Below are 18,844 nucleotides of genomic sequence, written 5' to 3' on the forward strand. Positions count from 1 at the left end.
TGCCCCCACCAGTTCAGGGGCTGGGAGCTCTAGCCTGGAGGCAGAAAATGTCACGGAGATCAGTGGAAGTCACGGATCCGTGACCTCTGTGACATAATTGTAGCCTTACATATAGTATATTGAGTCACTGCTGAAAATTTTTTTATTGCCTTCATTTGCTTGCTACCTCTCTCAATCAAGCTTTCAAAGCTTCACATAAATTATCCACTGTGTACATTCACAGTAAAGAAAATATTTGTTACTGTAATATAATTTAGCGAGTGATGTTTAATTTTAAATAGCTTGTTTTATATAGTTGGTTTTCGTAGGTAACTTAGACTTTTATTGGTTAAATTAGTGCCTATGAAAGGTGTCTGCTAACTGCATTAGCTAACATAGCCATCCCCGTAACTTCAGAATAGGAAGAGTAACTGCAGTGGGCAATGCAAACTAGCTTGCACTATCCAGGCAATATACTCTTTCACCTTGAAGAACCTGGTTTCATACATCTCCCATGTCCATCCATCTCACTAGAGTTCACCTGTAAAAAAAAAAAAAAAAAAAAAAAAAAAAAAATTGGGGGGGTAAAGGGGTTGTGCTTTTCTTATCCACAGAGCAGTAAAGAGGAGATGAGCTGTCTTCCTCTCAAGTTCCTTGTTTATGTTCTGAGGCATTAATACAGGTCACATGCACAAACACATGAGGTGTTGTTTGTTTTTTTTTTCCCATTCAACAATGAAATCTGTCTTATCCACTTCAGGTTTTTAAACCGTACCAATCATGGTTCTTCCTAAATGCAGCACGTACCGCTGACCAGAAGAAAAAAATCCGTGGAAAACTTCAGTTTTTCAATAAAAATTCAAATACTGGAAAACTTTGACTGAAAACTGTAAAATTTCAATTTGGAAATGCTGCCACGGTGACTCTTACACTTTTTTTTTCTTCTTCTCTGTACGCTGGACATCTTGGTCAGACTATATCTCCCATGAGGCACTATGGTCTCCCCTGTTGGAGTGTCTCTGGCCTACCTGCATCATGGGAGATGTAGTCTGACAAGGGAGCCTGGCCTATAGAGGAGAATGGGAACATGAGGCAACCAAACTAAAACTCCCATGAAGTTCCACGTTATATTTAGGTTTTTGGCTTTAGAGTTTTTGATGAAAAATCAAAATTTTCCCCAGAAAGCCAACACTTTTTTTTTTCCATGAAAAATGTTAGTTGAAAACCCAATTTTTATCAAAAACAATGTTGACCAAAAACTTCTGAAGGGGCATAAAAGTCCCCTAAAAATGCTTCATTTTCCAGGGCAGTTGGGTTACAGAAATTGGGACTATATCAGGATTACTGGGAGCTTCTCACAAATTTATGAGACTAACAGAGATTTTATCCATAGAAGGCTTGGAGGAATTGGAGATACAGCAATGTCCATTCAACACAGTAAGAACCTAGATAGATAAGAGGATAATCTAAAATATTTGGAGCACTATTTTTTTAAAGGTGAACTGCTGGCATAGTCTCCCATCAGGATTGGGTATTGAAATTTCCATATTTAGGGTAACAGCAGCATCTGTTTTGGAAGCAATCAGTTTTATTCCAGATAGGCTACAGATTTTAATAGCAGTCGGGGAGGAAGGACAAGTAATTATCACTTGCTTCAGATCCGGAAGGAAGGACAATAATTACTTGCTTCACTTTTCAGGAGCACAATGAAATTTTGCAATGACCAAACAACTCGTAAGTGGCAGAATGAAATGTGCATCTCTCTCTTTCCAGATAATTGCACACCAGCTGTGTATTTACAAGATGCCAGTCGCTATGGAATTGGGGCTACCAAACTACCAGAAAGGATTACATGCTTGAGTTTCTCAATCTCCTGACCAAGTACAAGAGCTGAGATTTTAACATCAAAATTGGATGTTATGAGAATACAGTAAAGCTGATAAGATTCAGTTTCTAATCTATTAAAATACTAGCAATCAAAACAACAATTGATGCCTGCAGTTGGAATTTGTCGTCAAAGTTTTTTTGTTTGTTTAACTTATACCTTAACTCTAATTAACTGGTTTTGTGTGCGGTATTTTTTTTAATCTTATGCAGGATATAACATCTGAACGCAAACTAGCAGAAAACAGTGGCTCTTACTATGCATATCTCACAGTTATAGGGCTAGCTGCACATCTGTCCCGCTTTTGTATCATCTGAAGGGATGCGCTGAGGCAGGGCCCTTACCTGTCTTGGGGTGGAATCTCACAATCCTTCAACTCTTAGCATGGAACCTGAGTATGCTACTCCTTGTGCGTATATACACCAACCACTTAGCAGCCTGCAGACGAGACTGGGTTTGAGCATCTGCACTTCTTTCCTTCAGAAACCTGTGACCGGTGATAAAGTGACGAACAGCCTTCTTAAAACAAAGCATTTTTATTTAGTAGTTTGGAGTAAAGCGTTAGAGGATTTCAAAGCAACAGCATGCATGTATATTTAGTCTCATCTAATCTTACACTTCAGTACAAGCTAAAGTGGATGAAGAAAAGGAGTACTTGTGGCACCTTAGAGACTAATAAATTGCTTTGAGCATTTTCTACTGCATGCATCCGATGAAGTGAGCTGTAGCTCACGAAAGCTTATGCTCAAAGAAATTTGTTAGTCTCTAAGATGCCACGAGTCCTCCTTTTTCTTTTTGTGGATACAGACTAACACGGCTGCTACTCTGTAAATTGGATGAGCTTTCCTCTTAAATTACAGCGACAGACCTGAACCAACTCCTAGTGTCTGAGGTAGGATTGCCATTTCTGAGACGCAGAAGAACCAGCCCCAGGTCACTCGCCCCGCCAACAAAAAGGGTGCAATGCCGACTACAGCTAATTATGACTAAAATGTTTGAGAACCATTTTACACAAAAAAAGCCCTACAATATGTGTATGTTTGTTACCATTTTTCTTAGCTTAACCTAAGACAGTGTCACAGTCTGAATTATGGAGGTGTGCTCTAACGTGTCTCCTCCCAAGTAGGCAAGCATTCCCTGGGACCAGGAAGGGTCCAGCTGCTTTCAGACACTCCAGCCAGTCCTGTCTCTCTTCCATCCCAGCCTGGTCTCCCCAGGAAGAGCACACCCCACTCACACACACTTGCCCATGCTGAAATAGGCCAGACCTCCAGAAAACCCTGGCATCATGCACCCTGCTTTTACATCCAATATAGGTATTCATGATAAATATGCCATGGTACTCTACAAGGACCTGCATAACCCCGGAATAGTATCCTTTCCTGTGAAAGTGCTTGCTTGAATAGCTGGCATAGGATGGGTACGTGTGTGCCATTGATCGCACCTGCATAGCTCAGGAACCCCATCCATTCAAACCGCACAATTATTTCAGAAATTTGTCCAGTTTTTAGAACCTTGGAAGACAGCACAGCATTAATTGCTTTGCAAACCTCCATGGCCACTGTGCTAATCATGGATTTGCCTACCATGAACTGATTACCAACAGGTTGGTAATTACTAACAGTCTGGAGTTGCGAGCTTCCACAGTGCTATGCAACATGCTTCTGGAGTGGATATGAGCCCTCTCCTCAGGTGTTCTGCTACTCAAGACCTAAGATAAATTCTTCCTACAGCTCCAGGTGGACCCTGGCTTTCCACACAAAAGTTCTGGACCCACTGTTTATCATCCCATGTTTCCAGCACAACATGGTTCCACCAGTGTGTGCTCGTGGTCCTTGGTTCAGAAGCAGTGGTCTGCATGGGAAAGATCTGCCACGGAAAAACATCATCAGCTAGGTCCATGCCTCCATCTCCCCATGGTCCCCTTCTGTTTGTTTGTAATCCCCTGCCTCTATCTTCTTTGCTTCTCACCTTCAAATACAGTGGCAGTGTGTTTATTTTGACAATGTGGTTGTGCTGCAGTGGATGAGGCTACTGCATATATTGACTAACCTGCAATTGCTTAACCAATGCTTAGCATGCAGTGATGACCTAGGTGTGTAGGCTCTGCCACCCAGTCAGCCCCTCTAGTGTGATGTATCCATTCTGTTACATAGAACAGGCCTTGGCAGTCTTCATTATAAAAAAGTACTCCATTTTTGGCACAGCATACATGTGTTTCTTCAAGAAGTCCTGCTTTAAAGTGTGCAAATGTGAACCGTTATTTCACTCCCTAGTTCAGAGTTCTTTTAAAATAAAATTAAAATTTGCAGTTTTTCTAATAGCAATTGAATTATTAAAAGAGAAGGAATGTTCATCAAAATTTATGCTTTCCTTTCAGAAATAACAGTTGAGTTTATGATCCCTCATAACAAAGCATTTTATTTTTGCTGATCCTAGCCAAAAGCAGAAGGAAGGGTGTCAGCATTCACATTATGTGACAGATGATTGGCCAAAGTTGTTCAGGAACTTGAACACTTTTGTGGCAGTAGATTGGAGCTGTGTTGTGAAAGACGCTTTGCACAATTTGTTTGTGCAGGAGCTGGTGGTAATAGGCTGACATTAAGCTATTTTTCTGTCTGATAAATTCTAAGATTCAGGGAGCAGCCAATTGCCGAAGGAGTTGGATTTGACAGGGAACCCTTCAGCAAAATCTGGGTAATCTTGATAATTGTGTTTAGTTACAGCACAAAATTAAGGTTTTTGTGTCCCATGCTTAATGTTCTTGGTTTGCTGCTGTTTTTATAACTGCTGTTTTTGCATAATTGCTCATTTTTGATGTGTTGGAAACAGAATAGTGTTTCTTTGCTGCCAGTCTGAACATAGGGCAAGCATTTTGCCCCATTGAAATACCTGACTGGAGACTAATAATTGATGATTTTCGTTTTTGGAATTAATTTTTGTATTTTGATTTTCAGATATATTTTTCCTTTTGCATTTTTGTTGTTTTTCATCTTTGCCTTCTGCTTTGTTGTTTTATGCTTTTGCTTGTCTATTTTGTCAAAGTTAGTTGTTGGTGATGACATATGCATGTGAAAGGATTACATGCTTGTGTCTTCAATCTTCTCTCCCAAGTTCAAAAATTGAAATTTTCAATAGCAAGTCTTGTAAGGTGTGTGTGTGTTACACTTTGACTATTGATAATATTGATGCAGCTCACCCTTTGCCCATAAAATGGACAAGTAATTTCCTAGTGAGACAGGTTTTATATGATCCAAGTTCTTACATAGTACAGGATCTCTACCATTCTTAACAACTGTCCCCACCAAGTCTCCCTTTCTCCTCCCAAAACCCCATAAACAAACCAACCAACAAAAAAATCTAGCATATAGCTTGGGTTTAGTTTACATTTTTTTCATCTAGCCTTCTGAATGTGGCCAGCATGTTACCTTATGTATACGTAGGAGTCAGCACTCTGGTCCTAAAAGTATATTTGCATAGATCAGGGATTGGCAACCTTTGGCACGTGGCCCACCAGGGTAAGCCCCCTGGCGGGCCGGGCCTGTTTGTTTACGTGCCGCGTCCGCAGGTTTGTCCAATCGTGGCTCCCACTGGTTGCGGTTTGTCGTTCGAGGCCAATGGGGGCTGCGGGAAGCAGCGGCCAGCACATCCCTCGGCCCACACCACTTCCCACAGCCACCATTGGCCTGGAGCGGCAAACTGCGGCCAGTGGGAGCCACGATCGGCCGAACCTGAGGATGCGGCAGGTAAACAAACCGGCCTGGCCCACCAGGGGGCTTACCCTGGTGGGCTGTGTGCCAAAGGTTGCCGATCCCTGGCATAGACTAAGAATGATGTATTTGAAATCCTAATGCTCCAGGCTAGTTTAATCCAGGTTTTTGTCTCTTGTCTGTTTAATCCCTGTCACTTTTTTCAATTGAGTATGTTTTTTTTAAAAAAATTGACTGTTAGCTCTTTAGAAGTCTTTATCCCAGCAGAGGGCACTGGAGTCAGTCAGATGAGGCTACTGGTTGGATAATGTGACACTTTGTTGTGCTTATTTGTTATCTCCATGTTCGCTATGCACACACGACTAGGGTTTATATTTCTTAAAATACAGTTTTAATACTGGATTAGAAGTACAGTAGGAAATGTTTCTATTGCTAACCATGGCTGTCAGCAGTGAGTCCTCCTGAAAGGATGTTGAAAATGGTTTAATTTTTCTGCATTATTTTCCACTCAGAACCTGTATGAAGGCATATGGACTTACAGGTGGAGAGATACAAATGATAGTACCCCAATATACATATCTTTAAGTCTCTCTAAAATAGCTTTTTGGTAACATGCAGCACAGTGGCTTTCAACCTTTTTCATTTATGAATCCCTAAAAAATTTGGAATGGAGGTGTACACCCCTTTGGAAATCATAGACATAATCCATGGACTATGGTTAAAACCACTGTTCTATGATAACAACCATTTGCGGATCCCTTAGATGTATTCTGAGGACCCCAGGTTGAAAACCATTGATATAGCATATATGGACTAACCTGATGGTGTCAGATGGTATAACCGTTTTTATCAGCATTTGTTTGGGATGACTTATGACCCATGTGGCCATCCCAAACTCAGGTCAATAAAACCTTGATGTCATGCCGCACCCAATTTGGTTGAACAATTAGGAACTGAAGTACAGAATTTGACCAGTCCGATAAATCATTGTACCCACTGTAGGCCTGGCTTGACATAAGAAACTTGCCTCATTTCTTAGTGGGCATGATTGAGAAGGTGAATGGAAGATTAAGTTGTAAATAGGGGCTTTGCAAGCAGTATGCTGGAGTCAGGATGTCTGTGCTAGTTAAGATAAGCAGCAACACCCAGATGTTAGGGACAATGGACAAGATAAACCTGGAATGTAAAGATCAGGTTCCATATGGACAGAGCATGCTGTACAAGGATTAGTTCCTGCAAAGTAACCAATCCGATCTGAAAGTGTGTAATGTATATAAAGAAAACTGTTTTCTGTGTAACTCTGGATGTGTGGTATGCCCTATATCCACCCCTTACACTTGAATCTGATCAAACCAGCATAGCTTTGCTGTATGCCAAATAAAGGAACCTGAGTGATGAAATCTGGAGTCAAATTGAGTATTTTGAATCCCAGAGAACTGGCTGAAGTGTTCTCCCTGGATAAGCCAAGTGGTAAAGGTCTCAGAGAGAATCCCAACACCCATCTTTGTGGTTTACCTTTATAATTGATGAGAGCTGGTGAAACTGTTCTTGATAGGCATTGTGAATTTAGCCCCTTTTTTGGTTTAATGAATCATTTTCAAACTAATTCTGATTTTCTCTGGATGTAGTTGTTGTTTATAAGTATTCATTGAACTGTGGACAAATAACTTTCAGCCTGTGGGGTTGATTGTAGACTGCGGTTGACTTATTTGCACTGTGTGGTTTGTAAGTTAAGTCATGTAATATTGTTTCTCTTTCTTCACGGCATGTCTGAAATTTTTTAAATAGGAAAATGTCAAATATTAAATAGCACCAATCTGTAAATATTTCTGTCAAATAATCATTCATGATAAGAAAAAAAATTAAACTACAGCAATTCAGGAATATTTTCATGAGTATTTGATGGGTTGTGTGAGTGTGAATATCTGGATTAATCCCACCCTGTGTGAACATGAACACACTATTAAGACTTTTATGTTTCTTGCTCTTTCTGTTAGTTGCAATCATGACAGCAAATTTCTGTCCATAGGGGCTTTAAGCTTGCTAGAGTTTCACTCAAATGCGGCAAACTAGGGACTTTAAAAACCTCAGGAGTTCAGGATGTAACAACAACAGTGTGTGTCACGGTTGGGAATAGGGTTGTACTTGACTTTAATTTTGTGATGGGGTACGTGAAAAATTAAAGGCCAAAATTAGCTGTGGAGTAAGCAGGTGAAGCTCCAGTGAAGACAGTAGAACCTACTGACAGTAGGGCTGAATTTGGCCCTGAATCTTGGTATTGCAAGATCAGGTGGACAGCAAGCATGTCAGAACTGGGTTCTGAGACCAGACGGTCATTTCTAAGTACAGGAATTCTGAAAACCCGACAAACTAATAAATCTACAGCCTAATAAACTTTCACAGGAACACTCTTTTTATGGAGCATTTCACAAGTAAATTCAAAGCAAGCCCTGTATCTTTGGCATCACACCAATGTACCTAACAATCCCCCCGAAGAAGTGCTCTGTGTAAGCTTGTCTTTCTCCACAGAGAAGTTGGTCCAATAAAAGATATTGCCTCACCCACCTTGTCTCTCTAATATCCTGGAACCAACTTAGCTACTACAACACTGCATATAATAATCCCACATTTTGTTAAATGAAAGAAACTTTGTAGGGCCAGCCTTATTTAAACTGAGGCAACTTTGCCTATAGAATCATAGAAGATTAGGGTTGGGAGAGACCTCAGGAGGTCATCTAGTCCAACCCCCTGCTCAAAGCAGGACCAACCCCAACTATTCATCACAGCCAGGGCTTTGTCAAGCCGGGCCTTAAAAACCTCTAAGGATGGAGATTCCACCACCTCCCTAGATAACCCCTTCCAGTGCTTCACCACCCTCTTAGTGAAATAGTTTTTCCCAATATCCAACCTAGACCTCCCCCACTGCAACTTGAGACCATTGCTCCTTGTTCTGTCATCTGCCACCACTGAGAACAGTTGAGCTCCATCCTCTTTGGAACCCCTCCTTCAGGTAGTTGAAGGCTGCTATCAAATCCCCCCTCATTCTTCTCTTCTGCAGACTAAATAAGCCCTGTTCCCTCAGTCTCTCCTCATAAGTCTTGTGCCCCAGCCCCCTCATCATTTTTGTTGCCCTCCACTGGACACTCTCCAATGTATCCACGTCCTTTCTGTAGTGGGGGACCCAAAACTGGACGCAATACTCCAGGTGTGGCCTCACCTGAGCTGAAGAGAGGGAAATAATCACTTCCCTCGATCTGCTGGCAATGCTCCTACTAATGCAGGCCACACCTTCATGTTCCTCTATTCTCCTTTTCTGTAACTGTTTCTTCTCCATCTCTTGGTTAGTATCTTTTCAGTTTTCTGTTCCTTCCTTTGTCTCAACACTTCTGTTTAGTAACCTCTTTCCTCCCACCTGCTCCTGCCATCCGTCCTGTCTTACTCTATCACGCATGTAAGGTGGATTAGAAAATTAGCTGAAAAAGTAATTCAGTTCTTGAGTGCAAGAGGGAGAGGATGCCAGATGGGGTTAGTGTTGCGCTGTGCTTCATCACTGCATATCAGCAACACTTCTCTCTCTCTCTCACCTGTCCTACAAGACTTCTCTGGTTTGTGCTGGAGCTAGGAATGCAGAAATGCCAGCTGAATTGACCATGATGTCACATCAATAATATATTTTTTTGGTGAGGTGAGGTGTTAAACATCTCATCAGTGCTGTGCTCCAGCTTGGGATTCTGCTATTTCTGATTTCAACAGCACATTGCCAAAAAGTCCTGGATATATAAATATAAATCAGCAAATTGAAGGTGGCAGAGAATTTTCTTTTCCAACACAAAAAAGAAAACATGTACAATCAGGCATGGATAGAACTCGGGAAGTTGAATGGTGTGAGTGATTTAGAAAGTCTCTCTACTGGTTTCATGTGGCTAGTAGGAAAGTAGTCAAAGAAGCTAACAGACTGGAGAACATGAAAGCATCAGCAAGTATATTTCCCCTCCTCCCATGCGACAATATGCAAATATTTAGCGTGTAAATGAAAACAAAATAAAAACCCACTTACTCCTTGGCAAACCTACCTCTTTGTGTTGTTCAAAGGCAGACATTGTGGACGTGAGTATTTTACTAACATACCTTTTATAGCACAGTAACACTTTGGTGCAGAGTCTGCTGTTGATCCACATTTTGGGTGATACAAGTAACCCTTACTTCTCTTGAGTCTCATTCACACCTCTCTTTGCTCTATAGACTGCAGGTCAGTCTAGAGCACTTCATGCGTATTCTTGAAGAGAAACAGGAAACTGTGCCAAATCATTTCTTCATCCCGTTGTACTTCTGCTGTCAGATCACTTCTTCTGTGGCAGAACCTGCAGCGGGAGGGTCTAGCAGCGAAGGGAAGTTCAGTGAGTTAATAGTTGTAGTCTTATTAAAGTTATATTGTCTATTAGAAATAACCATGTATCATGGTTTCCATACCAGTGGATCTACTATTGTCTTTTGTTTCTCTCAACAGTATCTTTGAGTGTAAATTTAGTAAATACATACACAAACTAAACACACATTTTACCACCCTATATTATCATATGGATACAGGGCAATTGAAATTACATGTATGCTGATTTTTAAAAATAAATAATCCAAAAATACATTCCAAGTGTGATGGGTTTAGCATACCCATTGACTTGACTGTGCACTGTTGCTCTTGGTAGTCCAGTGTACAAAGGGTAAAATCCTTATTGCTATTTTCAGCTAATGGAGCTACTCATTTTAGCTCAAGTAACGAGGACTTTTGTTTCTGAAACCAGAAGTCCTAGGATCTATTCCTAATGCTGCCACCTTTAGATGGTAACTGTTGGCACAGTTCAGGGCAACTGCACCTGTATTCCCCCTCTGTGGTCTGCCAAAGGCACCCACTCCAGGCTCCCGGCTCTTCAGCTGTCACATCTCTCTCCTTTCTTATTGGGGTTTTTCGAGCAGTCACCTCCCCCTGACGTTTCCTACCCTGCTGCCATTTATCCAGTTTAGTGGAATTTTTTCACTTTTGTTTTAATGCATTTGTTTGTTTATGTTGCTATATCCTGAACAGAGACTTACTTGCATTGATTTCAGGTAGGGTTGGGCAAGAATTCAACAACAGGAAAAGCCATATCAGGAGGAGCAGCTGCTCTGCCCTGAAGGTTTTTTCACTCGTGATCTAAATCTATAGTCACATGTGAGTGTATTTATTTCCAACCGACCTGGGAAAATCAAAGAATTCCTTTACCTGAGAAATAGTTTCTTTTGAAATAAGCAATAAAGTAATTACTGCCTTGGGATTCAAAATCTTCCTGATCCAAGTTTCATTCAAGAGGGATTCTTTGAAAGAGAAGGAAGTTACATGAAGATAATCCTTCAGTTGACATTTAGAGAACGTTGCCAAGTGGGATACTACAGAGGTCAGTATTGGCACTTATGCCTGTTTATTAACAGTGTAAATTCCAACAATTTGTTGTTGACTCTGAAAGGGGGGAGAATGGCAAATACAAAGGAGGACAGAGTCAAACTGCAAAATGCTGTTTACATCCAAAAAGAGGAGATTCTAGTAGTAATAGATGTAAAATTGGATACCTAAAGGGAGGAAGTGGGGCAGTTAAGAGGAAAGGAGTGAGCTAGAGAGAGAATTTCTAAATATTTGTAATGCAATATTGACAAACCCAATGTTGTTCTCTGGTGCATGTAATATGTAAATAAAATGTGTGTGTGTGTGTGTATTTATAATAGTATATGAATCTCATGCAGAGAAGTAATATGCCTTAGTATATGAATTCAGTGTCTTAACTATCACATTCAGTTTAGGAAAACTAGAAGTAAAAGAACCCAACAACAATTGCATAAGGATTTGGAGGGTAAGATATCAGGAACGACAAAATGATCTGTATGTGTATGTAAACTTGGTGTTGGGGGCTGGGAAATACTATCAGGGAACAGGGAACCCACACGTGGTGTTGCAGAGGGATATAATCATGATCTATGAATACCATTAGGTTGACAATTTCAATAGAGAATGTTTCTATTTCACAGAACAATAGGACAAGAAGCAAATTAACTGAAGATAAAGACAGAAAAGTTGAGGTAAACTTTTACTCTGTGTGTGTGTGTGTGTGTGTGTGTGTGTGTGTGTTTGCCTAATTGTGGGTTCAATCATGTTTTTATAGATACAGTCCTGTTTTGGTGGGGAGGGGTGTGCGAGGGTGCACTACCCTGGGAGAATTTATGAGATTTAATGGGTAAAACATGCATCTCACTGCATGCTGGTTACCTTTGCTGGCTGGTGCATATGAGTGGCAATCCTGGGCCCTGCATTGAGGTGTCTTGCACCTCAAGGGCACATGACAGAAGCACTTCATGTGCTTTGGGGAGCACAGGGACAGCAGTTGTGCCTGGCTGTTGGGCAGGGTGAAGATGAGCTTTTCGCAGCCTCCGTTCCCCATGTTTGCATGTTCACAGAGCATTTACATCTAGCGCAATGTGACTTGTAATTTTTCATTGTGATGCTGTTTTCATAGCTGCCTCATAGCTGGGATGACTGACTGACTATATTGCATCCTGATTGCTCTGTGAGAAAACAGTCCATTCATTTTTGTTGTTATGGTTATTACTTCACTTCTTTGCGTTGCTTCATTTCATGAAGCACTATGGTATTAAACTTTATGGCCACGCTAGTCTTGGCAACAGAAAAGTAGTGCTGGTTGGGAAATGTGTTTTTCTCATGAAAATTTCTTGATGAAAATGGATTTTTGGAGGCTTTTATTTAAAATATGACAATTTTTCAGTTTTTGACCAACAAAAATGAACAATTCTCTCGGTTTTCAATTTTTTGATGAAAACAGAATTTTTTTCCCAAAAACCTTCCATTTAGTCAAAAAGGCATTTTTTTTAATAGCAAAAAACTTTGGTGAAAATTTTTCAGTCAGCTTTCTGTAAGAAAGAAAGGCCGGTAGGCTCCATGCTGTGAAATTGAGCCTGGGACAAACACTTGTGAAACACACAAACACAAAAATTCTGTGGCACACGTGTTTGGGCCTGATGACAAAACAGTGTGCCATGGCACACAGGTTGGGAAACACTGATTTAACTAATGTCATTAGGGGAGGTGGCTGTTTTGTGAAGAGTTCAGTCACAGAGATCCCCTTGGGACTGTCACCTGATGTGCTGAAATTACCTCTGAGCCCGTTTTCCCTGCCAGCTTGGAACTTCCAGAACCCTGTCTTGTTGAGCCAGACATGCTAGCCTGCTGCAACACAGACCCAGGGTCTGGTCCACATCCCCAAAGCTATAGACTTAACTGAAAACAGCTCAGCAAGTTACCTGCCTCCAGCACTCAGACACCTAGTTCCCAATGGGATCCAACCTCCAAAAAAATCCGTTTTACTCTGTATAAAGCTTATACAGGGTAAATTCATAAATTGTTCACTCTCTATATCACTGATAGAGAGATATGCACAGTTGTTTGCTCCCCCAGGTATTAATCACTTACTCTGGGTTTATTAATAAACAACAGTGATTTTATTAAGTATAAAAAGTAGGATTTAAATGGTTTCAAGTAATAACAGACAGAAAAAAGTAAGTCACCAAACAAAATAAAGCAAAAACATGCAAGTCTAATATATTAAGAAACTGATTACAGGTAATAGCTCATCCACAGAGATGTTCCAATAAGCTTCTTTCACAGACTAGACTCCTTCCTATTGTGGGCCCAATCCTTTCCCCTGGTACAGTCTTTGTTAGATTCAGCAGACATCTCAGGTGGTAAGCAGGGGTTTTCTCATGACTGGCAGCCCCTTTGTCCTGCTCCACCCCCTTTTATAGCTTTGGCACAAGGCGGGAATCTTTTGACTGTGCTTGTCCCCACCCGCGCCTCATCAATGGAAAAGTACAAGGATTAAGATGGATTGCAGTATCGTGTGAACTGGTCACATGTCACTGTAAGACCCCTAGTCTCCATTCTTCCTGGGTTGGCCCACACATACACAGGAAGGTTTGTAGGTAAATAAACCACTTACAACCATTTGTCCTAGTCAATGGGAGCCATCAACATTCTAAACCACTATTAATGGCCCAAACTTTGCATAATTATAACAGGACCTCAGAGTTATAGTTCATATTTCTAGCTTCAGATACAAGAATGATACATGCATACAAATAGGAGGAATATATTTAGTAGGTTATAACTTTGTTATGATACCTTACAAGAGACCTTTTGCATAAAGCATATTACAGTTACATCATGTTCACACTCATAAGCTTATTTCCATAAAACATATGGAGTGCAACATCACAGTGTTATGCTGACAGAAAAACTCCTTCTGTTGGCATACGCTGCATGAGGGGGTCTGCCAGTATAGCTATGCTGGCTAAGTGTTTATATTGTAGACATGGCTTTTTAACCACCATTTTCAAGAACCCAGTATCTTAAGCACAAAACTATCCTTCCTTGAGGTCTCATGTGATGTACTACAAAATCCCCTTTCCCCTCATTTTATCCCTCCAGTCATTTGTCTCTAAATTTAAAAGTCTGGGCTAGTCATTGGGGAAATTGAATGGTGAAATATCTGGATTTTCCTCCTCTGCTCCCAATGACAACTCAGAAAAATGCTGAGCAAGACTTTTCCACCTCTCAGGTTGTCCTGCTGCTGCTGGCAATATGAAACAGACCATTTTCAGGGCCTTGTTTCATGCCTCATCATTCATGTGACTGCTGACTGCACAGAAAATGTAAATCGCTAACTGCTAAGTATAGATAACATCAACGATTACACATTTTTAATCTCTGAAATTGCTGGGTCAGCATAGGAAAGAAGACACCAACGCAGTCCTTGGGTTCATCTGCTGGAGCTGTGTTCTTTAATTAGTCCTTATTAGTTGAATAGTATCACATTTCCTCTTTGTGCCCCATAGCTTGGGTTGAATATTCTGCCTTTTTGACTGTGTTAAAATTGTAGTGTTCTTTAAATTGTGTGTGTTCCCAAAATTACTTAATTATCTTTCACAGACTATTGTTCAATTGGACAGAAACTTAAAATATCAGCTGTTGCCTTGTTGTTCAAGATTTGAATCTGAAGTTAAAATTGAGACTCTGTGTGTGTGTGTGTGTGTGTGTGTGTGTGTGTGTGTGTGTGAGAGAGAGAGGTATGGAAAAAGCACACTTAGAGGGCAGTGGTTAATAGTAGATTCTTTGTATATATCTAATACATACTGCAGCTACAAATTTTGCTACAACAATGATTTTTAAAGACATAAAATATTTAAAATTCAGAAATACTATTTTAAGAGAACTCTTGGAAAGAGATTTTTAATTATACAGTTTTTTTTACATCAGAATGCATGTTTTGACATCATTTGGCTTTTAGTTCCTAACCAGAAATACTTCTTGCCTCCTCAAAGCAATGGTAACTTCAAGATGTTTCAATATGCAAAGGATTTTGATGATACATGTTGGCCACGTCTGCCCTGAAAGTGGCTGAGGCATGATTTCAAGAGACTAAAATGTCAATATAATTATGTATAATGCCTTCATAAAAAGTGAACCAGATGTTGTTATATTCATGAAAGTATGTTCGGGTTCACTGGTTTCTCTTTGGAATGTTAACGTTCCTCATTCACCTCAGGCGTGATCCATATGGGGGATTTAGTAAATAATGTCTGTGGCATGCTGTACAAAACACAGAGGAAGACTTTAAAAGGGGAGACTTTCAAAAACACAGATAACTTTCAATGATCGTTAGGCACCTAATTGCCATTTGTGCTTTTGAGAATCTCCTGCATAGTTCCTGCCCATAGATCTTGCAATTGAAGACCAGGCATGTTAAATATGAAACCCTTTGGAACATGAGATGTGTGGAGACCTCTGGGGATATGTCTACACAGCCTACTGCAGTGAGCCTCCCAGCCCAGGCTCCCAGTAGAGCTGAGAGGAGAACAGTAATTCCATTTTCACAGAGAATGTCAAACTTGTTCTGAATTGGAACAAGACCAAGTTTCAAAATCCTCTGAAAATCATTCTCTGCCTATCTCTAGTCACTGTGATACCACACAATGGAGCTTCATTTTTTTCAGTTTGCTTTTTTAAAAGGCTAGGACATTACACACACACAATATATTACAAGAACCTTATTCAGGTTGCAAAGTCAAGCACTGTGTGTCACTCTGAAGCCTGGAATGTCTGTTGTGTCAGTGTGAAGTGATAGAAACAGCTACAAGCATAGTTGAGAGTTCTTTTTGTTGAGAGTTCTTTTTGTTCAGACTATCACCAGGTTCAGTCATCACTGGATTCCACAGTCTGTTACTGTCCAATTTTAAAGTTTTCAGCCATTTTCAGCTTTACAAATTGTACCAACTTCTGTTGGTGAGAGAGACAAGTTTTTGAGCTTTTACAGAGTTTGAAAGCTTGTCTCTCTCACCAACAGAAGTTGGTCCAGTGAAATGTGTTACTTCACCCACCTTGTCTCTCTAAAATCCTGGGACCAACATAGCTACAGCTACAAGCCAAAAGCCTAGACCACTGTGGGATCAGAGGTTACTCAGCCAATCATCATCTTTACACTGTAGCTAATTTGCATGGAACAATTTAATTGGTTGTATGAGGGAGACTACAAAAATGGCGGATTACGTGGCCCCACTGCCATAGTTCTTCCAAACCACACAACCAGCACACACAATAACCCCAAACACACGCAGTCTCTCACTGCAGCACACACTCCTTATTTACCACCTGCACAAATAAACAGAAATCTCCCAGCACAACTCTCTCTAGACAAATCAACACAATCAGCATTCAACATAATGCCAAACACACACAGTCCCTCACCACAATACACTCTTCTCATTTGCAACCCACACAATCTTCCAGCACAACCAACCACCCCACACAAATCAACACAATCACTCAGACAGCAACACAACTGGTACACACAATAACCCCAAACACACACAACACCTCACCTCACTATAAACCCCTCATTTGCTACCCACGGAAATCCACACAACTCTCCCTGTCCAACACAAGTCCCCCACAACAACACAACCAGCATACACAGTAACTCCAAACACACACAACCCCTCACGGTAGTGCACACCCCTCATTTGCCACCTGCACAAATCAAAACAAATCTCCCAGCACAACCTTCCTAGACCCAAATCAACACAACCACCCACACAACCAGTACACACAATAACCCCAAATATCACTCGGAAGCCTAAATATCTGTTGTGTCAGTGTGAAGCAAGGGAAACAGCTTTCAGCATGGTTGAGAGCTCTTTTTGTTCAGAATATCAGTCATCGCTGGGTTTCACAGTCTGCTACTGTCCCTCTTTTGAGTTCTTAGCCATTTTTGGCTTTTTTACCACATGACTTTACATATTACACCTGTGTGATAGCACAGGCTTTCAGCTACTGGTGGATAGATGGATACTACTATATATATGAGAGGGATCTTATGTTATTGAAATACTATTTTTACCTATTACCTGTTAAACACTGCTCCCCCAACTCCTACACTACAGTTACAGCCCTGGTATGAATTAATATTTGGCAACACTACAGAAATATTAAACCCATGTCCTAGAATTGCGGGGAAGGAGGGATTACTCCAGGGAAACATCAGAAAATACAGGTAGAAAAATGAATGAAAATGATACTTTGCATGCAGTGTAGCTGTAGCTATGTTGGTCCCAGGATTTTAGAGAGACAAGGTGGGTGAAGTAACATATTTTACTGGACCAACTTCTGTTGGTGAGAGAGACAAGCTTTCAAACTCTGTAAAAGCTCAAAAACTTGTCTCTCTCACCAACAGAAGTTGGTCCAGTAAAATATGTTACTTCACCCACCTAGTCTAACTATAAAGTTTAATGCTTTTTCATGTTTGGCTCCCTATTTTTTTGTTTATTCCCTATTTTCCCTTTCCTTTCCAGAAGCCTGCTTAGCAAATATGAGGCTTGAAAATATCACTTTAGTTTTTATCAAGTTTTAGCACAAGGTAATTTGTCCAGTTATAAAACTGGGATTCTCACACAGTAAGGATATTCTAGTCCTAGATAGTGAGGTGCTAAGATAAGATAATAATGTGACCCATCTAAGTACCGGAGACTAGATGTATTGGATTCCCCAAATATTCACTAATCCTATGTGGCATCTATGGGATTATATAGTTCTCTAATTCCTGCTCTAAATATGATGTTTCTATAAAAATTCAACACAATAAGCCTTCTTTTGTTAAAATGAATTTTTCATGTGGTTTATCTTTTGCTCTCCTCCTCTCAGGCCATGTCTTCTATTAAGATTGAGTCTGTTGTGAAGGAGAAGAACAGGATGGGAGAGTGCCCAGTATGGGAAGAAAGAGAAAATGCACTTGTATATGTGGATATTAATTCACAGAAAGTTTGCCGCTGGAACTCAGTCACCAATGAAGTGCACAGTGTGTCTGTGGGTAAGACAGTGCCACGCTGAGTCTTAAAACTGGTTTGCTACTTTGGTTCTGTACCTTTTAGGTTGTTTTTTTCCCTGTGTTATAGTTGATCTATCTCTGCCGTTAGTTGTTTGTATGCAGTGGAGTAGTAGCCATGTCGGTCCCAGGTTAGTAGTTTGTCAGTTAGCAGTGCAAGCTGCCTAGTATGGGACACAGCTAAGAGCACCAATCTCAGGTCAGGCTGCCATAAAACAGGGCATGTACCCCAAACTAGTGGTATAGTCTCTCACAAGATTTCACCAAGCCAGTAACAAATGTGTGCTTCCAAAATGCTATACTAGTTGTTATGTAGCAGCAGACAGAGCCCTTCAGGCCCTCTAGCCCCTCATGCACCACCCAGAGAAACCAGAGTTCTGTGATAAATGATTATTAAAATCAAGAATCAGATCTATTAGATTCTTCTCATTCCAAGGAACCAGACACACACCCCAGGTCAAAATATACTTCAGCTCTTATCCCCAAACCACGCTGGTAGCCAATTCTTTAGTAACTAAAAACTAAAAGTTTATTAATATATATAAAAAGGAAGAGCATTATTAAGAGGTTACAGTGAATCATATCCATTACAGTTAATTTCAGAGTTTGTAGATCAGGATAATAGCAGTGATGTTAAATCTGCCAGTTTGCAAAAGTCTCTCTGGTTCATCTCAAATATGGGGTCCTCAGTCCATTGTTCAAAGCTCTTTGTTAGAAATCATAATCCAGAGATGTGGAGCAGGAAAGTGGCAAGGGCATGATGTCACACTCTCCCATTGATAGCTACCCCCGCCTCC

General features: G+C 40.6%; 1 protein-coding gene across 4 annotated transcripts in view; it reads left to right on the forward strand.

The window, feature by feature from the left end:
* Positions 1 to 3,307: 3,307 nt before the first annotated feature.
* Positions 3,308 to 18,844, forward strand: part of LOC102939869 (regucalcin) — a 28,018-nt gene continuing 12,481 nt past the window's right edge. Inside the window, exons 1-3 of one of the 4 annotated variants that reach the window (XM_043537720.1) lie at positions 3,308 to 4,561; positions 11,637 to 11,679; positions 17,867 to 18,032. In XM_043537720.1, coding sequence (XP_043393655.1) covers positions 17,870 to 18,032 — 163 coding nt within the window. In that variant the 5' untranslated portion in view covers positions 3,308 to 4,561; positions 11,637 to 11,679; positions 17,867 to 17,869. Of the gene's footprint in view, positions 4,562 to 9,344; positions 10,781 to 11,628; positions 11,680 to 17,866; positions 18,033 to 18,844 lie in introns of those variants that run through there. The other 3 variants (XM_037899095.2, XM_043537721.1, XM_037899110.2) reach the window with 3 other exon arrangements.

This window comes from Chelonia mydas, chromosome 1 (genome assembly GCF_015237465.2).
Source record: "Chelonia mydas isolate rCheMyd1 chromosome 1, rCheMyd1.pri.v2, whole genome shotgun sequence".
Classification (NCBI taxonomy): domain Eukaryota; kingdom Metazoa; phylum Chordata; order Testudines; family Cheloniidae; genus Chelonia; species Chelonia mydas.